General features: G+C 37.9%; 2 protein-coding genes across 3 annotated transcripts; both read left to right on the top strand.

The window, feature by feature from the left end:
• Positions 1–486: 486 nt before the first annotated feature.
• LOC127422654 (52 kDa repressor of the inhibitor of the protein kinase-like) lies at positions 487–8591 on the top strand. Its single transcript, XM_051666415.1, has 5 exons — positions 487–1354; positions 2613–2733; positions 2881–2988; positions 6234–6270; positions 6350–8591. The coding sequence occupies exons 1-5, from the start codon at positions 1266–1268 to the stop codon at positions 8239–8241; spliced, it is 2247 nt and encodes a 748-aa protein (XP_051522375.1). The 5' UTR covers positions 487–1265; the 3' UTR covers positions 8242–8591.
• Positions 8592–12091: 3500 nt separating this feature from the next.
• On the top strand, positions 12092–21557 carry LOC127422658 (microtubule-associated protein 6 homolog). 2 transcript variants are annotated; one of them, XM_051666425.1, is made up of 4 exons: positions 12092–13181; positions 15697–15913; positions 17261–17300; positions 19626–19756. In XM_051666425.1, exons 1-3 carry the CDS (start codon positions 12463–12465, stop codon positions 17294–17296), a joined length of 972 nt encoding a protein of 323 aa, XP_051522385.1. In that variant the 5' UTR covers positions 12092–12462; the 3' UTR covers positions 17297–17300; positions 19626–19756. The 2 variants fall into 2 exon arrangements, with proteins under 2 accessions (XP_051522385.1, XP_051522384.1); XM_051666424.1 differs by lacking the exon at positions 17261–17300 and having other exon boundaries at positions 19626–21557.
• The last annotated feature ends 311 nt before the right edge of the window (positions 21558–21868 follow it).

Genomic DNA, 21868 nt, shown 5'->3' on the forward strand with positions numbered 1-21868 from the left:
GCATCTGCTTCTCTAAGCATTCTATCAGATCTTCTATACTAAGATAACCTCCGCGTTTTTACCATAGGCGAGAGCGTAACGGTCAACTAGCGTGATCCAACAGTAATCACCGGCTGTGTTTCGTTCGAAGGCTGCGAGCTAGGTAGGACGCGTCTTTTGAAGGCTGCAGTATACCGAGCGTCCTCCTTTAAACAATCCTCGTTTAAACGAGAAGGCCTTCATAGGACAAACAGAACGTAACTTGGTTGCTATGACAGCACACCACTGTCATAGCAACCATGTTGAGATGTAAAGAGAAAAGAAAATAGATTTTACAGGTGTACTTTTAGTCTAATACTTTATTTTAATTATATATTAATATAATTATACATTTTATATACTCTGCACCCATCTACTGAGGTACTTCAACTTGGGAATTAACATTACTTGCGTTTGAACATCATATTTACGGGCAAATTGGCGTCATTTTTTTTTTTTTTTTTTTAGACATTTCCGTTGAAGCAAAGAATTGTGGGTTGTGAGTGCCCACGAAGGATACACCTCATGGATCCTCCGAATTCCAATGAAAGGAGGTCGCATTTGAAGTGTCCTACTCGCTTTTCTGAAACGAGACAGCCTCGATGACGTATGCGGCCGAAAAATGCTACCTCCGGAGAACTCGGCCTTCCAAACGAAACACAGCTGCGGATACCGTTCAAACGAATGAGGAGAGTCGTAAACTGACACCTACCTGTCGCAAAATCGTCCGCGATTTCTCTTATAAAACAGCTATTTTATCGTAGTAAACACCACACATAGTTCACTCCAAAAGGATTGTTTAGTTTAAAACATGTTTAAGATAAGCGGACAGGCGATCAATTGATTAAGTGATGAGCTCCTCACTAAAGCAGATTATTCAGTACACTGAAGCATCTCCTCCATAGACATCCATTCAAAAAGAACGGCCTCTAGTCTCCTCGTGTACCGCCCATAGACTGTCAATGGGAGCGCTGCGTTATGTTATTTTATGCTAAGCGCGTGGACTCTGATACTGTAGCAATGTGACGTTATAGTTGTTGTAGTAGTATGCGAGATGCATTGTGGGATAGAAGCGAACTGCATTGTGGGAAGGCATGCCAATAATACTAGTGCTTCATATTTGCGCGCTGTGTTCAACCTGTAATGTTGCGGCGGTATAATAACGTGTTGAAAACAACGATCTTGTCAAAGCGCGTACATAGCTAATAGGGAGGCCATAAAGCTTTTCATCAGACATTAAATGCACAATGCCTAATTTCTGTGCCGCTCCGAACTGTACCAGGAAAAGCACCCAATCCGATTTAGCTTTCTTTAGGTTTCCAAGGGATCCTGAGAGGTATGGCTTTATTCCTGCTATAGCATTATCGCTGATCTTAATGTCGTTTATATAAGCAGACGATTATTTTGAAACTAACCCTTACCGAGCAAGGTAATCCAAAGTTGCATGTGCGCGCCAATAATGATGATCCTTGAATACAAATGACAACAAGTGAAGTTCGTGCATGTTGAGACCAGAGATAACATGATACTGAATCAGTGTTACGATGGTTTACAGGGGTATTTCGAATAATAAGTCTGTTTGTGCTTGCTGTTTGATGAATTAGATTTGTATGCATGCATAAGTTGTCAACAGAAGTTAGGTAGCCACCCTGTAAATTGTCACGGGCATGTGTAGTCAGCTCATGATTTACAAAATATGAATTCCATGTTCCTCTGGTTTGTACTTCTCTCCTCAGTGTGTCAGCTCCACACATTATACTTAAACTGTTTTTGTATTCAAATTGATTGGTTCCTCATACATGGTTTGTGCAAATGTTGCTAATAACTGATGTTGTCTAGTTATAAATAACATTAGAACAGCAGTACTACTGTATAATAGTTTATAAGGCAACCAACTGCCTCAAATACTTCTTAAATACAGCACAGTACTTGAATGTTATTCACACTTTATTTAATATAATGCATTAAATTACTATTGTGAAATTTAAAGGAATATTCTGGTTTCAATACAAGTTAAGCTCAATCAACAGAATTTGTGCCATAATATTTATTACCGTCCCTCTTTTTCTTTAAAAAAAGCTCAAATCAGGGTTCCAATAAGGCACTTACAATGGAAGTGAATGGGGGCCAGTCCGTAAACGTTAAAATACTCACTATCTCAAGTGTAACCACAATATATAAACAATATGTGTGTAAATGATTTTAGTGTGATAAAATCACTTACTAACCTTTTCTGTGTAAAGCTATAGCCAATTTTACAACTTCGTTGCCATGATGATGTAATGTCAACAACACTTAAACTACTGTAAAAACTGTAATATAAACAACTCAAATAATACATGAGTTTTAACAGAACAATTAATCTAAGTGCTTCTATAAAATTATACAAGCTTCACATTTTTGTCTTTACACTTCCATTGTAAGTGTCTCAATGTAACCTCGATTTTTTTCTTTTTTTTTTTTTTAAAGAAAAGGTAGGATAAGTCAATTATTTTTTGTAGTTTTCAACATTATGCCACAAATGCTGTCGACTGAGCTTAACTTGTATTGAACCCGTAATATTCCTTTAACATGCTTGTTTTTTATTTGCACAGATGTAGGCTGTGGGTGGAGAACTGTCGGCGTGCAGATCTTGAGGAGAAAACTCCTGATCAATTGAACAAGCACTACCGGCTATGTGCAAAGCACTTTGAACCAGCGATGATATGCAAAACGGTAATGCTAAACTAAACTGTCAAAGCAAGTTATTTAAAAATACAGCAGGCTTCTGAATATACAGTATATATGTCATGTCTTTGAATAGCCTCCTTTGAATCCACAAAGTCTAGTTAACAGTAACGGTTTTTTGCTGTTGTTTTTCAGAGCCCTTATAGGACAGTACTAAGGGACACTGCTATTCCCACTATATTTGATTTAACCAGCCACCTCAGCAACCCGCACAGCAGACATCGCAAACGCATCAAAGTTCTGGTAGAATATGTTTTTCTCTAAGTTTTCTTTCTGAAAAAAAATCATATTTCACATGTTTCACTATTGTGGAACTGTAGGAGTTTTGTAAAGTTATAATTACCAACTAAATAATAATAACATAATTGATTTATGGATTTAGTGTCTCATTTCACATTTGATTCACATTTTTAGTGCAAGCCAGTTTATAAATCAAAAAATGTAGTGTGATAAATCTGCACAGCAGTTATTTGTGCGTCTAGTAGTTATTAATTAATTGCGTAGTTAAAGGGATAGTTCACCCAAAAATGAAAATTCTCTCATAATTTACTCGTCCTCATGCCATCCCAGATGTGTATTACTTTCTGTCTTCAGCAGAACACAAATGAAGATTTTTAGAAGAATATTTCAGCTCTGTAGGTCCATACAATTCAAGTGAATGGTGGCCAGAACTTTGAAGGTCCAAAAAGCACATAAAGGCAGCATAAAAGTAATTCATACGACTCCAGTGGTTACATACATGTCTTTAGAAGCAAATCAATATTTAAGTCCTTTTTACTATAAGTTCTCCTCCATGCCCAGTAGGTGGCGATATGCACAAAGAATGTGAATTGCCAAAAACAAAAGAAGAAAGTGAAAGTGGAGATTGATAGTAAAAAGGGTTTAAATATTGATCTGTTTCTTACCCACACCTATCATATTATGTGGATGGCCGCCTCAGTGTGGAGCGCTTCAGTTCTTTTGTTGTTTTTGTTTGTTTGTCCTGTGTTTAGTAATCTTTTTCCAGTCAGTTTTACCAGGGACGAACTGCTGAACATTCGACAGCATATACCAGACAATCTTTTCCCGGTTTTTGAATATTCGGACGCTTTGCTGGACATTTTAGTCGGAGGCGCAGCTTTGCTGTTCAAGAGACGCAGGCGCGCTGGTCAAGCTCCGTCGACGCGGCTTTCGAACAGTGCTGCCGAGCATTCATCTAGCGAATCTCCGCTCTCTTCCTAACAAAACGGACGAACTGTATTTCCTCACCCTCACAAACAAGGACTTTTCAAACTCTGCTGCCTTGTGCTTCACAGAAACCAGGCTGAGTGAAGCCATTCCGGACAGCGCGTTACATCTGCCGGGCTTCCAGCTGTTCAGAGCAGATCGCATCGCGCAGTTAACGGGGAAAACGAGAGGCGGTGGAACATGCTTTTACATCAATGAAAGTTGGTGTACAGATGTAACAATGTTAAAGAAGATGTGCTGTCCTAATTTGGAAGCGCTCTTTATTAACTGTAAGGCGTTCTACGCGTCTATTCTGGTGAGTGTGTATATCGCGCCAAACGCGTGCGTGAGTGCCGCTCTGCAACAGCTGGCTGATCGGATCACAGACACGGAACAACAATACCCGGACTCAGTTATTATTATTTTTGGGGATTTTAACAAAGCAAACCTCACACGTGAACTGCCCAAATACAAACAGCACATTACATGCCCCACCAGAGACAGGAACATACTAGACCACTGCTACACAACAGTAAAGGATGCATATCTTTGCACTTTGTCCCTAGAGCAGCTTTGGGACTCTCTGATGACTGACTGGTTCATCTTCTTCCAACCTACAGGCATTCACCTGCATGTCTTAGATTCTGTGCTAACCAGCTGGCCCCCATCTTCACACAGATCTTCAATAGATCACTGGAGCAGTGTGAAGTCCCATGCTGCTTCAAACGTTCCACTATCATCCCCATCCCAAAGAAATCAAAAATCACAGGACTTAATGACTACAGACCTTTCGCCCTGACGTCTGTGGTCATGAAGTCATTTGAGAGACTGGTGTTGGCCCACCTGAAGGACATCACTGGACCCTTTCTATATCTCCTTCAATTTGCTTATTGAGCAAACAGGTCTGTGGATGATGCAGTCAACATGGGATTGCATCATATCCTGCAACATCTGGACAGACCAGGGACATATACAAGGATCTTTTTGTGGACTTCAGTTCGGCTTTCAACACCATAATCCCAGCTATTCTCCGGACTAAATTACACCAACTCTCTATTCCCATATCAATCTGTCAGTGGATTCCCAGCTTTCTGATGGACAGGCAGCAGCTTGTGAGACAGGGGAAATTCACTTCCAGCACCGATACAATCAGCACTGGTTGCCCCCCAGGGATGTGTGCTCTCCCCACTACTCTTCTCCCTCTACATCAGCGACTGCATCGCCAAGGACCCCTCTGTCAAGCTCCTGAAGTTTGCGAAAAAGGCCTAGCAGAGGTTGTACTTCCTTCGCCAGTTGAAGAAGTTCAACCTGCCACAGGCGCTGCTAATCCAGTTCTACTCAGCGGTCATTGAGTCTGTCCTCTGCACTTCAATAACTGTCTGGTTTGGTTCAGCTACGAAATCTGATAGCAGAAGTCTACAAAGGTCAGTTCGAACTGCTGAGAGGATTATTGGTTACCCCCTGCCCTCCCTTCAAGAACTATACACTTCCAGAGTGATCAAAAAGGCTGGAAAAATCACTCTGGACCCCACTTACCCTGCCCACTACCTTTTTGAACTGTTGCCTTCTGGCTGACACTTCAGAGCTCTGAGCACCAGAACCGTCAGGCACAGGAACAATTTTTTCCCTCAGGCTATCCATCTCATGAGCAGTTAAAATTGCCCCATTGAGCAATAACTGCAACACACAGTTTAGTCTTTTTTATATTTATCCAACACATCCAACCTCTTCTGCCATTACATTCCCTTGCACTGTATATTTCAGATTAGTATTTAGATTTGCACTGTGTATGTGTGTGTATGTATATGTATATATGTATGTGTCTTATTGTGTATTCTATATATATACTTTATTTTCAATTCAATTTTTATTTATTATTATTATCATTATTTGTTTTTTTTAATTCACATTTTTTTATATATTTTTTTATTATCTATGTCTTGTTGCTGTTTTGTATTGTTGTGCACTGGAAGCTCCTGTCACCAAGACAAATTCCTTGTATGTGTAAGCATCCTTGGCAATAAAGCTGATTCTGATCATATTGCTTTTAAAAACAGATTTAACCATTTGAGTCATATGGATTACTTTTATGCTGCCTTTATATGCTTTTTGGACCTTCAAAGTCATACACATCTGGGATGACATGAGAGTGAGTAAATGATGAGAGAATTTTCATTTTTGGGTGAACTATCCCTTAAACATCGTATGTGGTTCATTTTGATATATTTATGTTACAGCTGGACTAATTCAATTAATATTTCCCATTCCTATCTTCCTTGCAGACAGATGAAGAGGTTCAGAAAATCAAAGAAAGACGATGTAAGTATGGTATACAGTTGAAAAAACATTACCAATATAGCAACAGATCAATTTATCATGATATTTTGTCTCTCTCTAGTGGAGGCTTCAATGGAACTGTTGCTCGCAAAAAAAGAATGCGAAACTCAGGATGACAGCGAGACCACTGATGATATTCCTCGTCTGACACCTGAACAAAAAGATCTGAGAGAGTTCTTAAGGTCTTTGTTTGAAGTCCTGGTTTTAATAGGAAAACAAAACTTTCCATTCAGTTGGAATTCAAAAGAAGATGAAATAAGTGCTAAAGAGCAGGGACAGCACTTTTCTGCCAGTACAGTTCAGGAGTTATTGGAAAACCGCATCAATGCGGGCGATGAATTTCTTAGAAGAAGGTTTGAGACAGCGGCTGTTAATGAGGAATATTGCCCGGCTATCCAGCAGAAGCAAATTATAGAGGTCTGTAAGAGATGTTTCCGTGAAGAGATTCTACAGCAAGTACGAGAATGCCGTTTCTTTTCAATTGTCACCGGGGAGTTGGTGGAGTTCCCAGAGGGAGAGCACCTTCCAATATTTCTGCGCTATGTAGACCAAGACAGCACTCTTAGGGAGGAATTCATAGAATTCCTCTCATTTGAAGGAGAGGAGGTCTCTGTTGCTGAGAGGTTGGAGTCTCAGATCACGAAGGAATGGGGCCTGAGCATGGAGCACTGCAGAGGGCAAGTGCATGCAGGTTCTGGAATACTTGCCACCAAGATGAAAGTTATTGCTGCCAAGCTAAAGGAGAAATATCCCACGGCAGTAATAACCCCCAGTTCTACATGTGCACTTAACGTTCACCTTGCTAATGGCATGTCACTGACCGGAGTGCAGGTTGTGATGTCGGTTCTGAAAAAGACGAATGCATTTTTTAAAGGATCTCCGTTGCTGCAGGCTGAGCTTGATAACGCCATTTCCATTCTCTATCAGGGAAACATGGAAAAAGAGAATGATCTCAAAGAGCTCTCACATTCAACCTGGACTGAGCTTCATAATGTGTTTGAGATGGCTGTCGATATGATGGAGCCTCTTCTGCTTTGTATGGACAGCATACACGACAATGAAGATCTAAAATGGAACGACCAAATCACCAGTGATGCCTACATCATTTCAGAAGCTCTGGCAGACTTTGAGTTTGTTGTGACGTTGGTTGTATTGAAGAATGCTCTGTCTTTCACGAGAGCATTTGGCAAGAACCTACAAGGAGAAACCCTTGACGTCTTTTTCGCAGCTAACAGCCTAACAGCAGTATTGCATTCGTTGCATGAGGTACTACACAATCTTGAAGTATACCACGAATTCTGGTTTGAAGAGGCTGTCAATTTGGCTATGGCAATGGAGATCCCAGTGAAGGTCCCAAGGTTGTTCCTCCGGAAGCAACAGACTATGGAAACCATGGAAATACAGGCAGAGTCTTTCTTTAAAGACTACCTTACACTCCCAGTTATGGAGTATGTCACACAGGAGGTGCAGGACATCTTCTCTGAAAATCATTTGAAGGCTCTCAAGTGCTTGTCTCTTGTCCCACAAGTCATGGGACAAATGAAGTTCAATACGTCAGAGGAGAGCCATGCGGATATCTACAGGAGTGATCTACCCCATCCCGACACTTTGCCTGCTGAGCTACACTGTTGGAGGATAAAATGGAAACACAGAAGCAAGGAAGTGAGCTTGCCGTGCACCATTCACGAAACTCTACACCACTCTGATGTAAAATTCTTCCCTAACGTTAATGCGTTTCTGAAAATTTTAGCCACGTTGCCAGTGCTGAAGCTTGATGGAAGTCTGGGTGAAACTGCCCAAAAACGCTTACAAGCTTACCTCAAAGACACCACAGTAAACAAGAGGTGTAAGAGTTTGGCTGTGCTAAACATCAATTATCATATAAAAACAGACTTTGAAGAAATGGTTCAGTGTTACATAAAAAGTTACCCAGAAGTAAGCGAGAATGATTAACCCTCCAACACTCCTTTGAACTGGAAGGAAAATTAAATATTTTAAAATTGTTCTGCATTCTATTTTGAAAGTACTCTGAATTGCTTTACATCTATAACTGCATTATTTTTTTCTTGAAGAAATAGTGTTATTTTTACATTTGTGAGGACCTTCAGAAATGTTCACCATAAAAGTATCTACTTCAGAAAGAGGGATCTTGCAATGTTTCGTTTGGCTGACTGTCTTGCATGACAGTTGTCTGATAAATCGACATTAAGGGTCAACCTTTACAGACAATTACCTTTGTAAGAACTTGAAATGTTTGAGTACGGCACAGTCCAAAGTGTAAATAAAATGTGAGTTGTTCTTTCTTGAATTGTTATTTAATTAACTGGTGTTGTTATGTATGTACTGTTGCAGTTATACCCTACTAATGCTATGTGGCTATATACTTTTTTACTGTTTGGTAAAGTAATAGTTAGTATTAAAGGGATAGTTCTCCCAAAAATTAAAATTCTCTCATCATTTACTCACCCTCATGCAATCCCAGATGTGTATGACTTTCTCTTTTCTGCTGGACACAAAGTTTTTTGGAAGAATATCTCAGCTCTGTAGGTCCATACAATGCAAGTAAATGGTGTCCAGAACTTTGAAGGTCCAAAAAGCAGATAGAAGTAATCCATATGACTCCAGTGGTTTAATCCATATCTTCAGAAGTTATATGATGGGTGTGGGTGAGAAACGTATATTTAAGTCCTTTTTTTCTTAAAAATTTTCACTTTCACATTTTTCTTGTATTTTGCCGATTCACATTCTTCATGCATATTGCCACCTTCTTGACAGGGAGAATAATTTATAATAAATATATTACTTAAATATTGATCTGTTTATCACCCACACCAATCATATGACTTCTAAAGATATGGATTTAACCACTGGAGTCTTATGGATTACTTTTATGCTGCCTTTATTTCCTTTTTGGACCTTCAAAGTTCTGGTCACCATTAACTTGCACTGTATGGACCTACTAAGATATTCTTCTAAAATTCTTTGTGTACAGCAGGAGAAAGAAAGTCATAAACATCTGGTATGGCATGAGGGTGAGTAAATGATGAGAGAATTTTAGCATCCCTAAGTCTAGAGATTAGAGGGAGAAAGAGGAACATGATCTCTGTAAAGCAGAAGAATGGAAACATGAGGATACTGAACATCAGGCCAAACAGATGCCAAATGCTACATCCACTCTAACTGTCATCCAAAATCTCCATCAATAAGGGTGGAGATGAGGTTTCTGATATCAAGTTTTTTCCCCCTCACTTATCACTTTTGTTTCTAGTTTGCTTCTGGAATTACTTTGTATCCAAATATAGCCGATTCTGATACTGACCCTCTTGAAAATATTGGGATGGAAAAAACACAAAACCATGGTGGTGTTTTAAGGAGACTGTATGCTTTGAAACCAGTTTATATAATAAGTTATTAGATGAGATACTCCAAAATATCAAAAACCAGAAGTTTTATGTGCCTTTTGAATAAATTTGCCATACAATGTCCAGTTTAATGCAGAACACATTAGAATAACAAGACATGATACTGAGCTGACCATATCGACCCCACCCACACATGTACAAGACATACTGCTATCATTGCACTACACCACTAGATGGTATGAGTTCCACAGAATGAAACCAAAGAAAGGAAGTAGCTTCTTTCATGCAGGGTGGGTCCAATTACTCAAAAATAAATAATAAAAAAAAGCATACATGCATTTAAGGTGAGAAAGTGTTGGAATTTTAAAATGAGCTTGTGTTTTTGCAATATGCTCAACTGAATGGGCCTATCTTACCAATTCCATTTAGTTGTTTACATTTTGAAATTAGGAAGACTGTTGAATAGGCTATTTGATCAAAATAATGCAGCCCCACCATCAGTAGATCAACAAGTTGAAGTCAAGGAAGCACCGATGTATCGGCTGGCGATATTTATCAGCCAATTATTGACCAAATTAAAACCATCGGTATATATAATAAGCATGAAAAACGGCAATAAGAAATCCAATGGTTTATTTACAATTGATCAGTAACACACTTTGTAAAAGAATCAATGAATTCAAATGCACAACACAGAAATAACAATAGCCGCAATATCTAGAAGGGTTGGCAGTCCTAAGAACATGTAATATTGAATTTGTATTCTTTCTCATTCTCACGCCATTAATGGACATGACAGTTGTGAAAGCAGCGCTTTCATATTGGCCTCATGAAGAGAAACAATCATCCATAACGCTTTGAAACCAGCAGACTTTGACTTCTGATATATCGAAAATTATATTGGAAATAATTTATTGTTACAACAGTAAAAAAAAAAAAAGCTTTTGTACCTCTTTATAAATTTGGTTTGCATTCCTAAGTAAAACAGTGATCTGATGACAAAATAAGGTAAGTGGCAAAATATCGTGAAAGTATATTTGAAACAAAAAATGCACATTGAATTGCTGAACACACTCTGAAAAACAAATGCATTGCATTAAGAGTGCTTGCATTTTTGGGGGGGATGCAGTTTGATATGGTTGTATATTTAAGATGTGAATATTTAAATTGAAAATATTTAAGACAATTTCATCATTAAAAATATTAAAAGTAATAAATATTCACCTTCCAAAGTTCAGTTCCAACATATTATTATTATTAATAATTATTATTTTATTTATTTTAAGGGGGGGGGGGGGGGGGTCCCCTTTTTCTCCCAATTTGGAATGCCCAGTTCCCAATGCGCTCTAAGTCCTCGTGGTCGCGTATTGATTCGCTTCAGTCCGGGTGGCGGAGGATGAATCCCAGTTGCCTCCGCGTCTGAGACCGTCAACCCGCGCATCTTATCACGTGGCTTGTTGAGCGCGTTGCCACGGAGACATAGCGCGTGTGGAGGCTTCACGCCATCCACCACAGCAACTATGCTCAATTCACCACACGCCCCACCGAGAACAAACCACATTATAGCGACCACGAGGAGGTTACCCCATGTGACTCTACCCTCCCTAGCAACAGGGCCAATTTGGTTGCTTAGGAGACCTGGCTGGAATTAATTTTTTTTTGGAAATAATTTTTTTTTTTAAATTATCTTTATTATTTGACAGGTAATGTGTGGTACATTATATCTCGCTTTGCAAAATCGCATCTAAAATTTCAGTGGTTAAAATTCCGTTGGAAATTCAGTCTTGGACATTGTTGCATTGCAGGAAAACCAGTGCCCGTGCACAATCTTCACTGAATATTTCAGACTCAACTTTGGAAGGTGAATATTTATTACAGAATTTTTAATGATAAAATTTTGTGTGAAATATTTTCAATTAAAATATTCAAAGCTTAAATATAAAACCATATGATAGGCCTATTGCATCCCTAAAATATGCAAGCACTCTTAATGCAATGTGTTTATTTTTTTAAATAGTGCAATTCAGCATGCTTTTGTTTTTAAAGACATTCGTCGTTAAAATACTTCCAGTTATCAGCTTATAGTTTTTTATTTTTTTGTTTGGTTTTTTTTTTCGGTATCAGCCAAATATGTTCATGTCAGTGCATCCCTAACTCATGGTAAATAAAAAAAAATGTAATCTACCTCAGTAGTATCTATTTTCATATTTAACCCAAACAGACCTATGAATGCAAATATCTTCACTATTATTTCAGTGAATTCCAGAGGACTTGTGTCATATAATAATGCCCATTATTACGTGCTTCGTGCTATATTTATGAGCTACTGCAGACAGTACGAAGAAACTGTAATGCACTGGGGTGATGCGACACGTGACAGTCTTTAAATGGTTAAATGAGTGGCGTCTCCACCCGATGCTGCCCAGACGCGGATGCCTGCAGGTGATAGTTCACTCCGCAGACCCCGGGCATTTTCTGAGGATACACGAGAGCCGGGCGGGGTCTTTATGAAGCTGTCTGAACCGTGTCTTTTGAGGAAATTACTTAACTTATATTTCTAACTGAGATAAAACAATTAAATAGAAAATACTTTGTCGCAGCTGACAGCGGTGCGCAAGCGCGTGTGAAACGAATCTCAATCTCAGGGAATCTCAAGCATCGCGAAGGATTCCTCGCATTTCTTTGCGTCTCAAGAAACACATAAGGAGAGGACCATCGCTGTTTTGACAAAAGAGGAGGTTTCAAGCTTTGTATTGATCATTTCTGCATCGTTTCTCTTCAAATTCAAGTCTTCGGCTCGTCGTTATCGATCATGGCATGGCCCTGTATCACCAGGGCTTGCTGCATCAACCGCTTCTGGAGTGAGCTGGACAAAGGTGACATTGCAGTGCCTTTGGTTTTCACCAATTATTCAGATGTGGCCGAGGTGCAACACCTGCACCCGCAACCAAAAACGTTAATTTCACAGAAGCCACCGGTCACTACAGAAAGCCAGCCTGCCCATAGCGCTGATCAGGAGGCGTCGGCCAAAGCCGCATCAGCATCAGCAGCATCTCAAGATGGGTCAAGCGCTTCTGTGATGCGAGAGGATTTCAAAGCATGGAGTGTGCGTCCTGAGAGAAGCTGTAAACCCAGAAACGATTATCAGCCATCCAAGACCCCTTTCAACAATCAAACTCAGTATCAGAAAGATTATAAACCGTGGCCCATTCCGAGAAGGGGAGACCATCCATGGATTCCCAAACCCACTCCCACTTCTGCTGCATCCGTTAAAGCTGAGAGCAAGTTCTCAAAACAAGAGCAGGCCACTTCTGACGTTGAAACTGGCATGGAGAAATGTGAAATCGAAGAGAAGCTGCATGAAAAAGAGAGTAAAGAACCGAGAAAGAAGTTAGATACGAAAGAAAAGGTCCCAGAGGCTGTCAAAGTGGAGCAAGGGCCAACAGACCATGTAGTGGAAGGAAAGAGGAGGTCAGCAGCAGATGCACTGAACAGGCAGATCAAGGAAGTCAAATCTGGAAGCTCATATAGGTAAATATACAGTTATGTTATACATTTCTAATGGGAGTAGATAATATCACCCAAAATGGTCTGTAAATTCATTTGATTTATTGATTACCATATTGTATACACACACTGCATGCAATCTATTCAGTAACATTTACTAGTCACATGCACATTTGTATGCATCAAAGCTATATATAAAACGTACTTAATCTTTCAGCAGTTGCCCATACATATTAGCAGAATTGATAATCAATAAGCTAAAAACAAATCTTTGTCCAATTATTTCAATCCCATACACCAGGGGTTTTCAAACATCTTGCTGATGCCAGGGACTCCCAGATTTGATGATTCCCTTGCAAGGGACCCCCTCCCTAAAATATGAAGGCAGCTTTAAATTTTCATGCATTAAACCCCTTTTATACTGTGTGAGAAAAATAGTAAGTGTGATATCATAAAGACAACATGGTGTTTGCAAAGTTAAACTACAGGCTTTTAGATTGTTATTGTACTAAAACCAAAAGAAATTATTAAAATATATGCAAAATAATTACTTTGTATTTACTTGACAATGCATCTTTTTCCTGCCTACTATTAGAGTAATGTGACATGTATAAACCTGAATCCAAACATTTTCAATTCAGTACAAATGTGTTTATAGTTTTTATAAAGAAGAATCAAATATTAATATCAGCACCTTTGTGGCCCCCTGGGGATGCCCGCAAAGCAATTCCGAGCCAGCAGGGGGCCCCAAAAAAGAAAGGTCGTTATTTTTTTATTTATTTTTTGTATGTAATTATTTATTTATTTTTAAAGTAATTTATTGTTCATTTGTATAGTTCTTTATTGGTAATTTATTGTTATTTTTTGGTTAATTTATAGTTAATTTTTTTTGTGTTTTGTGTAATTTATATATTCCAGTTTTAAATGTGCACTCAGTATCTTTTGTCTTTGTGTCATCTTGGACATACACTGATACCAGCGGCTTTAATGTAGCATCATTTAAAATAGTTTTCAGTTTCTGATGCCTCTGTAGAAATTTTGCATTCACAGTCAGCCATCACTTTAATCAGTGAGTGAAAGTGTCAAATAACAGGACGGAACTGAGATTAAGCGAGTAGTATCCGGCTGGTCACGTGATTCTAACATGGCAGCCCTCATGCTCAGACCCTCTCCATGTAGAATATAACAGCTTTTATAAGGTTACTGAAATGACTGGAGTCTTCATTTTAATGTGAGTGGTCATGATTTCCTCCATATACTGCAAAATTACAATTCATGTCTTTAGAAGTTAAACTTTTTAATGAGGAAAAAATTACTGAGTGCACCTTTAATATATTAAAATTTGTTGAAGAAATTGTTGTGGTGTCATTCTTGGGTGGGCCTGGATCCAGGAGGGGGTGGAGGGAGGGGGGCTCCAAGTATAAATTTGGTTAGGGACCTCATATACTCAGAAATGTCCCTGAGTGCCTGGAGCCCACTTTGAAAACCCTTGCCGTACACCTTTTAGCAAACCTTCATTAGTATTACATTTGAAGCTCTTCTTAATGATGCCTGAATAAATTTTTTTTTTTTTTTTTAAATGGTTGGCCAAATGGTGTGTAAGTGTGTACCTTTATTTCTGTATGACAAAATATATAGAAGTATAAATTCAGTATATACTTATATAAATGGAAAAAGGAATTGCACCTGTTATAAATTTAACATCTCTCTAGCTAATGTAGCTTATAAAATACAACACAAATGCAATAAATAAACTTTTGTAGGAACAAGATAAAAAGCTAAGATTTAGATCCAGTCTTAGAAAAATATCAAGTAATTTCCTACCTATGGGTTTCTGTGGCCTTTTTTGTTTTACCCTGAAATATGTTGAGTCATTCCTGAATTTTCAGAGCATTTCCATTGGGTGCACTCACTCTGCATACAGCTGTAAAACAACAGATGCACCCCAATTTCCCAATTTGTTTGTCCTTTTTCTTTACAAGGTGTCAGTTTTGGTTGAGTAATAATGGTGAGTATTGATTGTAATCTCTTTAATCAGGTCAGAGCATGTAGAACTGTACTCTGAATCAGGAATATAATGCAACATGGTTGTCAGTTCTCTCTCTCCTAGCAGTTTTGGATGTTGACATATATCTGTTATTTTTTTGTCTGCATAGGTCTTTTGTTAATGCACCACAAAACATAACTCTGCCACTCTCTATATGAATACAGTGTTGGGTAGTAATGTATTACATGTAATCTGGAATCTGTATCAGATTAATTAGATGACATTACATTTTTTAATGTGCATAATCAGATTACAGTTACTATTACCGCTTGTGGATTACATGATTACATACAAATTACAATAATACTAAAATCGCAAATATTACCTTAGAAAAGTGTAATCTAAAAGATTACATTACTGTTTCCAATTTAGAGTTGTGTAATTTGTAATCAGTACCAGATTATATTTCAGAAGTTTCCTGCCCAACACTATGTATAATGCTAGTAGCCTATAATTTGAGTTCTTTACAAAATCCATGGTGTGTTTCCACAGGACGGAGTTTAAGGCTTACACAGATGTCAAACCTGTGAAACCCATCAAAGCAAAATCTCAGTACAAACTCCTAGTAGAGGAAAAAACCAACCTGGAGACCAGTTACAGTGCCACCTATAAAGGAGAGCAGGTCAAACCTCAGGCCACAGATAACAAGCTAATGGATCGCCGTCGGATACGAAGCCTGTATAGTGAACCTAGCAAAGAATCCAGCAAGGTACAGTATGCTCATTCAGATCATCAGTTTTATTGTCTGATCACACAATATGTGAGATTCTAAAGATATAATATACTGTATATATGTACCCCATCGTATTACCATAGCAATAGTATTAACAACTTAAAGTATGACAGTGATAATACAAATTTTATTCAAGTGTGAGTGTTAAAATTGCAACACAAGAGTGCATTTTTTGCTGAAATGCCTTATGTAATACAGAGCTCCATCTTATGTCAGTCTAACAGGAGAGTTAATCCTAAATACTATAAATTCCGAGGTATAAAAATGCCAGCCTGGTCTCATGAAAACTATGTGACTGTGACAACATTTTTGCAAAACGAAATTACATGCCTTGTTACACATTTGGCTGCAGTTTCCCAGTGAAATGTCCTCTGGGGGGCACCAAAAGCGAGTGAAATGGTGTCGTAATCAGACAAGGTATTTAAGGTGAATATTAGATGAAGGTTTCAATGATTAAAATAGTGTCCAAAAACAAAATGAGAAATGAAAAGCACATCTTCTGAAGCACGTGTCAGTTTGCGTGCTTGATTGATCTCAAACCACGATCTTCCGAGTCCAAAGTCCAACACTCTATCTGGTGAGCTACCGCAGAAGTTAATCACACTGAAATTAGTGTGTTAATGTAGGTGGGTCTGTAATATAAGCATTCAAATTTATAGTTTTTCAAATAATGTCTTAGAGTACAAGTGTTTCGATATCATAACATAGCAGTGTGTGAGTAATAGTGCAGTCGTGATTTGTGTAAACATGGAATGCAGCACATAAAAGTCAAGTTTGCAGAAATGTAGTTATAGTAACGTTCATTCTATGAGACTAGGTTGAAAAATGCAGTGTAAAAGAGTGGAGATAAATAACACCTCTTTTAAAGGTGCACTCAGTAATCTTTTCCTTTATGTTGCACAAATCTATATGGCAGTCTTGGGCATATACTGACACCTAAGGGCTTCGATGTATAGCATCATGCAAAAGCATCAGTTTTCAGTCATTTATGCTATTGTAGAAAAGCACTATTCATAGTCAACTGCGATTAATTCATTCTTTGAGTGAAAGTGTCCGATAACAGGATGGTTACCGAGATAAAATGAGTTGTAGTTTATGTGATCTCAACATGGCGGCCGTCATGAGGCGACCCGCTCAACGTACAATAAAACAGCTCTTAATAGTTTACAGAAATAACTGGATTTTAAACATATTTGTCAAATAAATAAATACAAAATTACTGAGTGCTCCAGCAAGATGTGTTAGTGTGCATGCATAGAAACATTTTATAATATGTGTGCATGTAATGTGTTGATGTAGCCCCTACCTCTCTCACTCTCATAGGACTGTTCTGACAGTGACAGCAGCTCTGTTCTGTAGTCAGGTGTGTTCAGTGCTTTTTTTTGGAAAGCATGGATCTAGAGTGTTTCACCATACAATAATTGCACTATCACAGAGATCCTCACTGGGACCAATTCTGATAAAGTCCTCTTTACAATGAGGATTTGCTGAATACTATAATTTTTTTGCATGAAACAATATAGTATCTTCACTATCAAGAGAGGCTCTAATTGGCTTCCATTGTAACGGAATGCAAATGATTTATGCAAGGTTATTCACTCTTATCTTGTGAAACATGGAACATAAGGGGTTAAGTGCCAATGGATACTAATAGGGCATCACCCCATTAGTATCAAAACTAACCTTTCACTGATCACTGCGATCAAGCTGTTGTGCAAGGCATTTGAATGAACCTCAGAGTTGCTAGAACATGGCATCCTTAACATTGCAAGATAGCAGAAATCCTCCATAGCCTAGAGGTAGAGGTAAATATGGTATTAGACCCATGTATACAGTTACACCCAATTTATATGTGCATAAAATAGTGGAATGGCATAGACATAGCTACCGGTACACACACACATTATATATGTTATACATTACGTATATAATTTTTGATCAAATTTAGCTTGATTTAAAGGACTTGGCTTAGATAAAGCTGTCACTAAAAATGACCTGCATCTCTTATTTTGAGTATGCAGAACAAATCACCTTCTCTTTTGTTGAAAATATCATCTGTATTTAGGACTTTCAATAGGGAACAAATATCACATCCTAACACAAATTTCTGTCATCATATACTAACTTGGATGCCACAATACTAATTATAACATGATTCACATTTTCTAAATTATTCTGATGATCTTTTTAAACTGTACAGTGTGCACTGGAGGCCCACTGATTGTGTTTGTAAATGACACATTTTCCAGTTTGTTTGTTTGTTTGTTCATTTGTTTTAATTTTTTTTCTTACCATATGGGTTTGAGTTTAAATGAGCAAAACATGACAAACTATATGGTAAAAGTAATAATGAATAAGATCAACAAGAAACAGTTAAAGGTGGTGTGTGTAATTAATTTTTTTATGTTAAAGCACTTTCTCTCACAGCTTTAGTAATGCATTAGTAGGTTGGGACTACCTGTTTGTGCAAACAATGACAAACGGAGGGAGCTTTCAGGACACACTTTGAAAACAGTGATAGTATTTGCATTTCTGTTTGGTGATTAGACACTTCACCTTTAAATATGTAATAGAGAATATTCAATTGAGCACAACTGATGGTTTCCAGAAGTAAAAATCCCATTAATTTTTCCCAATCAACGAACCTACTATATAAACTTTAAAAGGCAGACCTACCGTGAGCATATATTAGAATATTTTGCAATACACTCGAAATATATACTTATAATTTCAGTCATTATAATTTTGTCATTTGCAATGCTTCATGCTTCACGTTAAATAAAAATTCATTACATTCATCATTTACTCACACTCATGCCATCCCAGATGTGTATGACTTTCTTTCTTCTGCTGAACACAAACAAAGATTTTTAGAAGAATATCTCAGCTCTGTAGGTTCATACAATGCAAGTGAATGGTGACCAGAACTTTGCAGCTCCTAAAGGCAAATAAAGGCAGCATAAAAATAATCCATACGACTTCAGTGGTTAAATCCATATCTTCAGAAGCGATATGATAGGTGTGAGTGAGAAACAGATCAATATTTAAGTCAATTATCCTCCCTGCCCAGTAGGTGGTGATATGCACAAATAATGCAAATTGCCTAAAACAAAAGAAGAAGAATGTGAAAGTGAATATTTATACTAAAAAAAGGACTTAAAAATGTATCTGTTTCTCACCCAAACTTATCATATTGCTTCTGAAGATATGGATTAAAACACTGGAGTCTTATGGATTACTTTTATGCTTCCTTTATATGCTTTTTGAACCTTCAATGTTCTGGCCACCATTCACTTGCATTGTATGGACCAACAGAGCTGAAATATTCTTCTAAAAATCTTAGTTTGTGTTCAGCAGAAGAAAGTAAGTCATACACATCTGGAATGGCATGAGGGCGAGTAAATTATTTTGGGTGAACTATCCCTTTAAGTATACAGTGTTGTACCTTCGCCTTTTTGTCATATTTACAAATCTATTTTTGCTTTAAATCAAAGTTTGTAATCTTGTAATTCACCACGGAGCTGGTTGGTTTGGTTCATGGCTTAGAACTCTTTAATGAAGGATTTTATTAAATTCATATGGAAAAAATGAATGGGAAAAAACACTTCCGGAACTAAGACGGCTTAAAAAGTGTTGTTTTGCAGTTTGGAATAATGCTTCAAAATGTCTCATTTTTTTGTTCCTGTAGGTGGAGAGGCATAATGTATCACTTTCAAAGCCAAAAAAGACAACAAGCCATAGCAAAACAGTAAAAAAAGAAAAAAAGAAGCAAATCGCAGGGAGTCAAACTGCCAAGAAGAAAACCTCAGTGAGCAGCCAGGAGCCACAGCCAGAGGGAGGGGTCACCAAGAAAAGCAAAGAAATGATCAACAGACTAGCTGAGTCAAAAGATTAAGTGCACTTTTGTGTTGGGGGGTAGGGAGGCTATGATACAGAATAGAGGACTCTTATCCCCTTGTTCATTACCTTACTCTTATGGCCCTGCCTTCTGTGTCTTTACTTACTTTATTACTGTAGTGAATCAAGGCTTGTCAGCTTGATTTGCTTTGACTGTCCAGTCTATTATGAATCTATTTTTGCTTTTGCCCTGCTTCTGCTCCCTTTCCATATGCATCAATAGCTTTCTCTGTGTCAAAGATCATTCATGGAACCTTGTTGCATGCTGCCTCTGTGCAAATGGCCATAAGCCTTATATATAAGATAAGGTTGTTGCTTTATTTTGCATTGAAATCTATTTACTGTAAACAATAATGGTCCTTTCTTTCAAGCAGTCTCATGCATGACATGGACTTCATTTGAAATATATGGATCACACCAAATTAGATGCACCGATAGCATTGCTCAAACACTAAGATGTCATATTTTTTCACTACTGTTGAATACACACATTTGGATCATATAATGTAGTATTCCTCACATACAATCTACAGTGAACACGAGAAGTTTTAACTTCCCAAACTGCATGTTTAAAGATTGTGCGACAGAATGTAAGACCACAAATTAGCAATCAAGAGAATCACACTAGTCAACAAGTGCACCAAGTTCCAGTATTACGTTTAAGAATTTAGATAAATTAAAGCTAATATTTAAAGGTGCTGTAAGTGATTTTTTTTTTTATGGAATGCTATGTGGAAAATATACCTTTTCCCTTAAAGATATCACTGAAATAAGTGTCCAGAGATATCGCAGCGGTCTCTCTGACAGCACTAGACTCTGTAAACAGCAAACAAAAATGTGACCGCGGGCCGCGGACACATTCTTTGATCAGCCAATCAGATGTGCTTTCTGCCTGTCAATCATTTTGCACATTCTCATAGTGTTGTTGTTGAAGCAGTTTATTCACGTTTAATGTCATATTCAGATTCATAATAATTTTGCTACTGTTGTGTTTGACAACTGTAAAGAGAGGCAATGCTGCTTTATGGTTCTGATGACGGTTTCAACGGTATCTTTGGAGGGCGGTGTTTTGAAAAGTCTAATTTAACGGCTCAGTCTCAATGGCTAAAATCACTTTCAGCACCTTTAAATTCTTTCAACAGCAGTGGCAGCCATAACTGTTTTTAAACAATTTGAGGCATGGTCTCTCTTGAAGTGTAATAGTTACCGTGTAGAGCATTATGCTATCGAAACATACTTACGCTCAGCTTGCTCAGCTCTCAATGAAGCGACGTTCAAATGTGGTACCATATCTGTCTGTTTATGTAAAGAGAGAATTAAAACTGCCTGCTTTCCTTTCACATAATATTGATGATTGAAATGGGATAAATGCTGCTAACCATACAGTTGAGGTCCATCTTTTGGGACTGTAGGAGTTGAATGCAGACAGAAGCATGCCCATCATTGTCATCTGTTTGTGAACCATCATTCTGTCCCAATCTCTCCAGAGGGGTGAGAGCCCTCTCAGTGAAATTATACAGCCTCTTGGTTCTGTGCTCCTCCTGGGTCATCCTAAACATGTGCTGTGCACACACCATTCTAGGTGCTATCAAGCTATGCTTTCCATTAACATTAGTGCCTGTAAATTGAGCAACAAAGGGCCATCAGATGTCCAAGTGGTTATTCTGTGTGATGTGCTTGTGTTGTGAGCTTGCATTGAATGAAAATTATTAAAACCATTAAAGCAAAACCTTTGTTTTGTGATTTGTTTACTTGTAACTACACAGCCTATCATTAGACAGTAATTTTAAAGCCAACCTTTAACCTTTTAATGTCAGTCAACCTAATGCCATCATGTTGTTCATTTCTATATTTATTTTATTGGTAACACTTTACAATAAGGTTCCATTTGTTAACATGAACTAACAATGAACGATACTTTTTCAGCATTTATTAATCTTGGTTAATGTTAATTTCAACATATAATTATGCATTTTTAAAATCAAAAGTTGTATATGTTAACATAAATGCACTATGAACTAACATGAACTGTCA

The sequence above is a fragment of the Myxocyprinus asiaticus genome, chromosome 31 (genome assembly GCF_019703515.2).
Source record: "Myxocyprinus asiaticus isolate MX2 ecotype Aquarium Trade chromosome 31, UBuf_Myxa_2, whole genome shotgun sequence".
Lineage (NCBI taxonomy): Eukaryota > Metazoa > Chordata > Actinopteri > Cypriniformes > Catostomidae > Myxocyprinus > Myxocyprinus asiaticus.

Excerpts from the sequence above, each read along its gene's own strand:
- LOC127422654 (XM_051666415.1), top strand. The coding sequence starts at position 1,266 with ATGCCTAATTTCTGTGCCGCTCCGAACTGTACCAGGAAAAGCACCCAA. Across the intron at positions 2,734-2,880 it reads CAGCGATGATATGCAAAACG|AGCCCTTATAGGACAGTACT; the intron begins GTAATGCTAAAC and ends GTTGTTTTTCAG. Across the intron at positions 2,989-6,233 it reads GCAAACGCATCAAAGTTCTG|ACAGATGAAGAGGTTCAGAA; the intron begins GTAGAATATGTT and ends TCTTCCTTGCAG.
- LOC127422658 (XM_051666424.1), top strand. The coding sequence starts at position 12,463 with ATGGCATGGCCCTGTATCACCAGGGCTTGCTGCATCAACCGCTTCTGG. Across the intron at positions 13,182-15,696 it reads AAATCTGGAAGCTCATATAG|GACGGAGTTTAAGGCTTACA; the intron begins GTAAATATACAG and ends GTGTTTCCACAG. Across the intron at positions 15,914-19,625 it reads CTAGCAAAGAATCCAGCAAG|GTGGAGAGGCATAATGTATC; the intron begins GTACAGTATGCT and ends TTGTTCCTGTAG.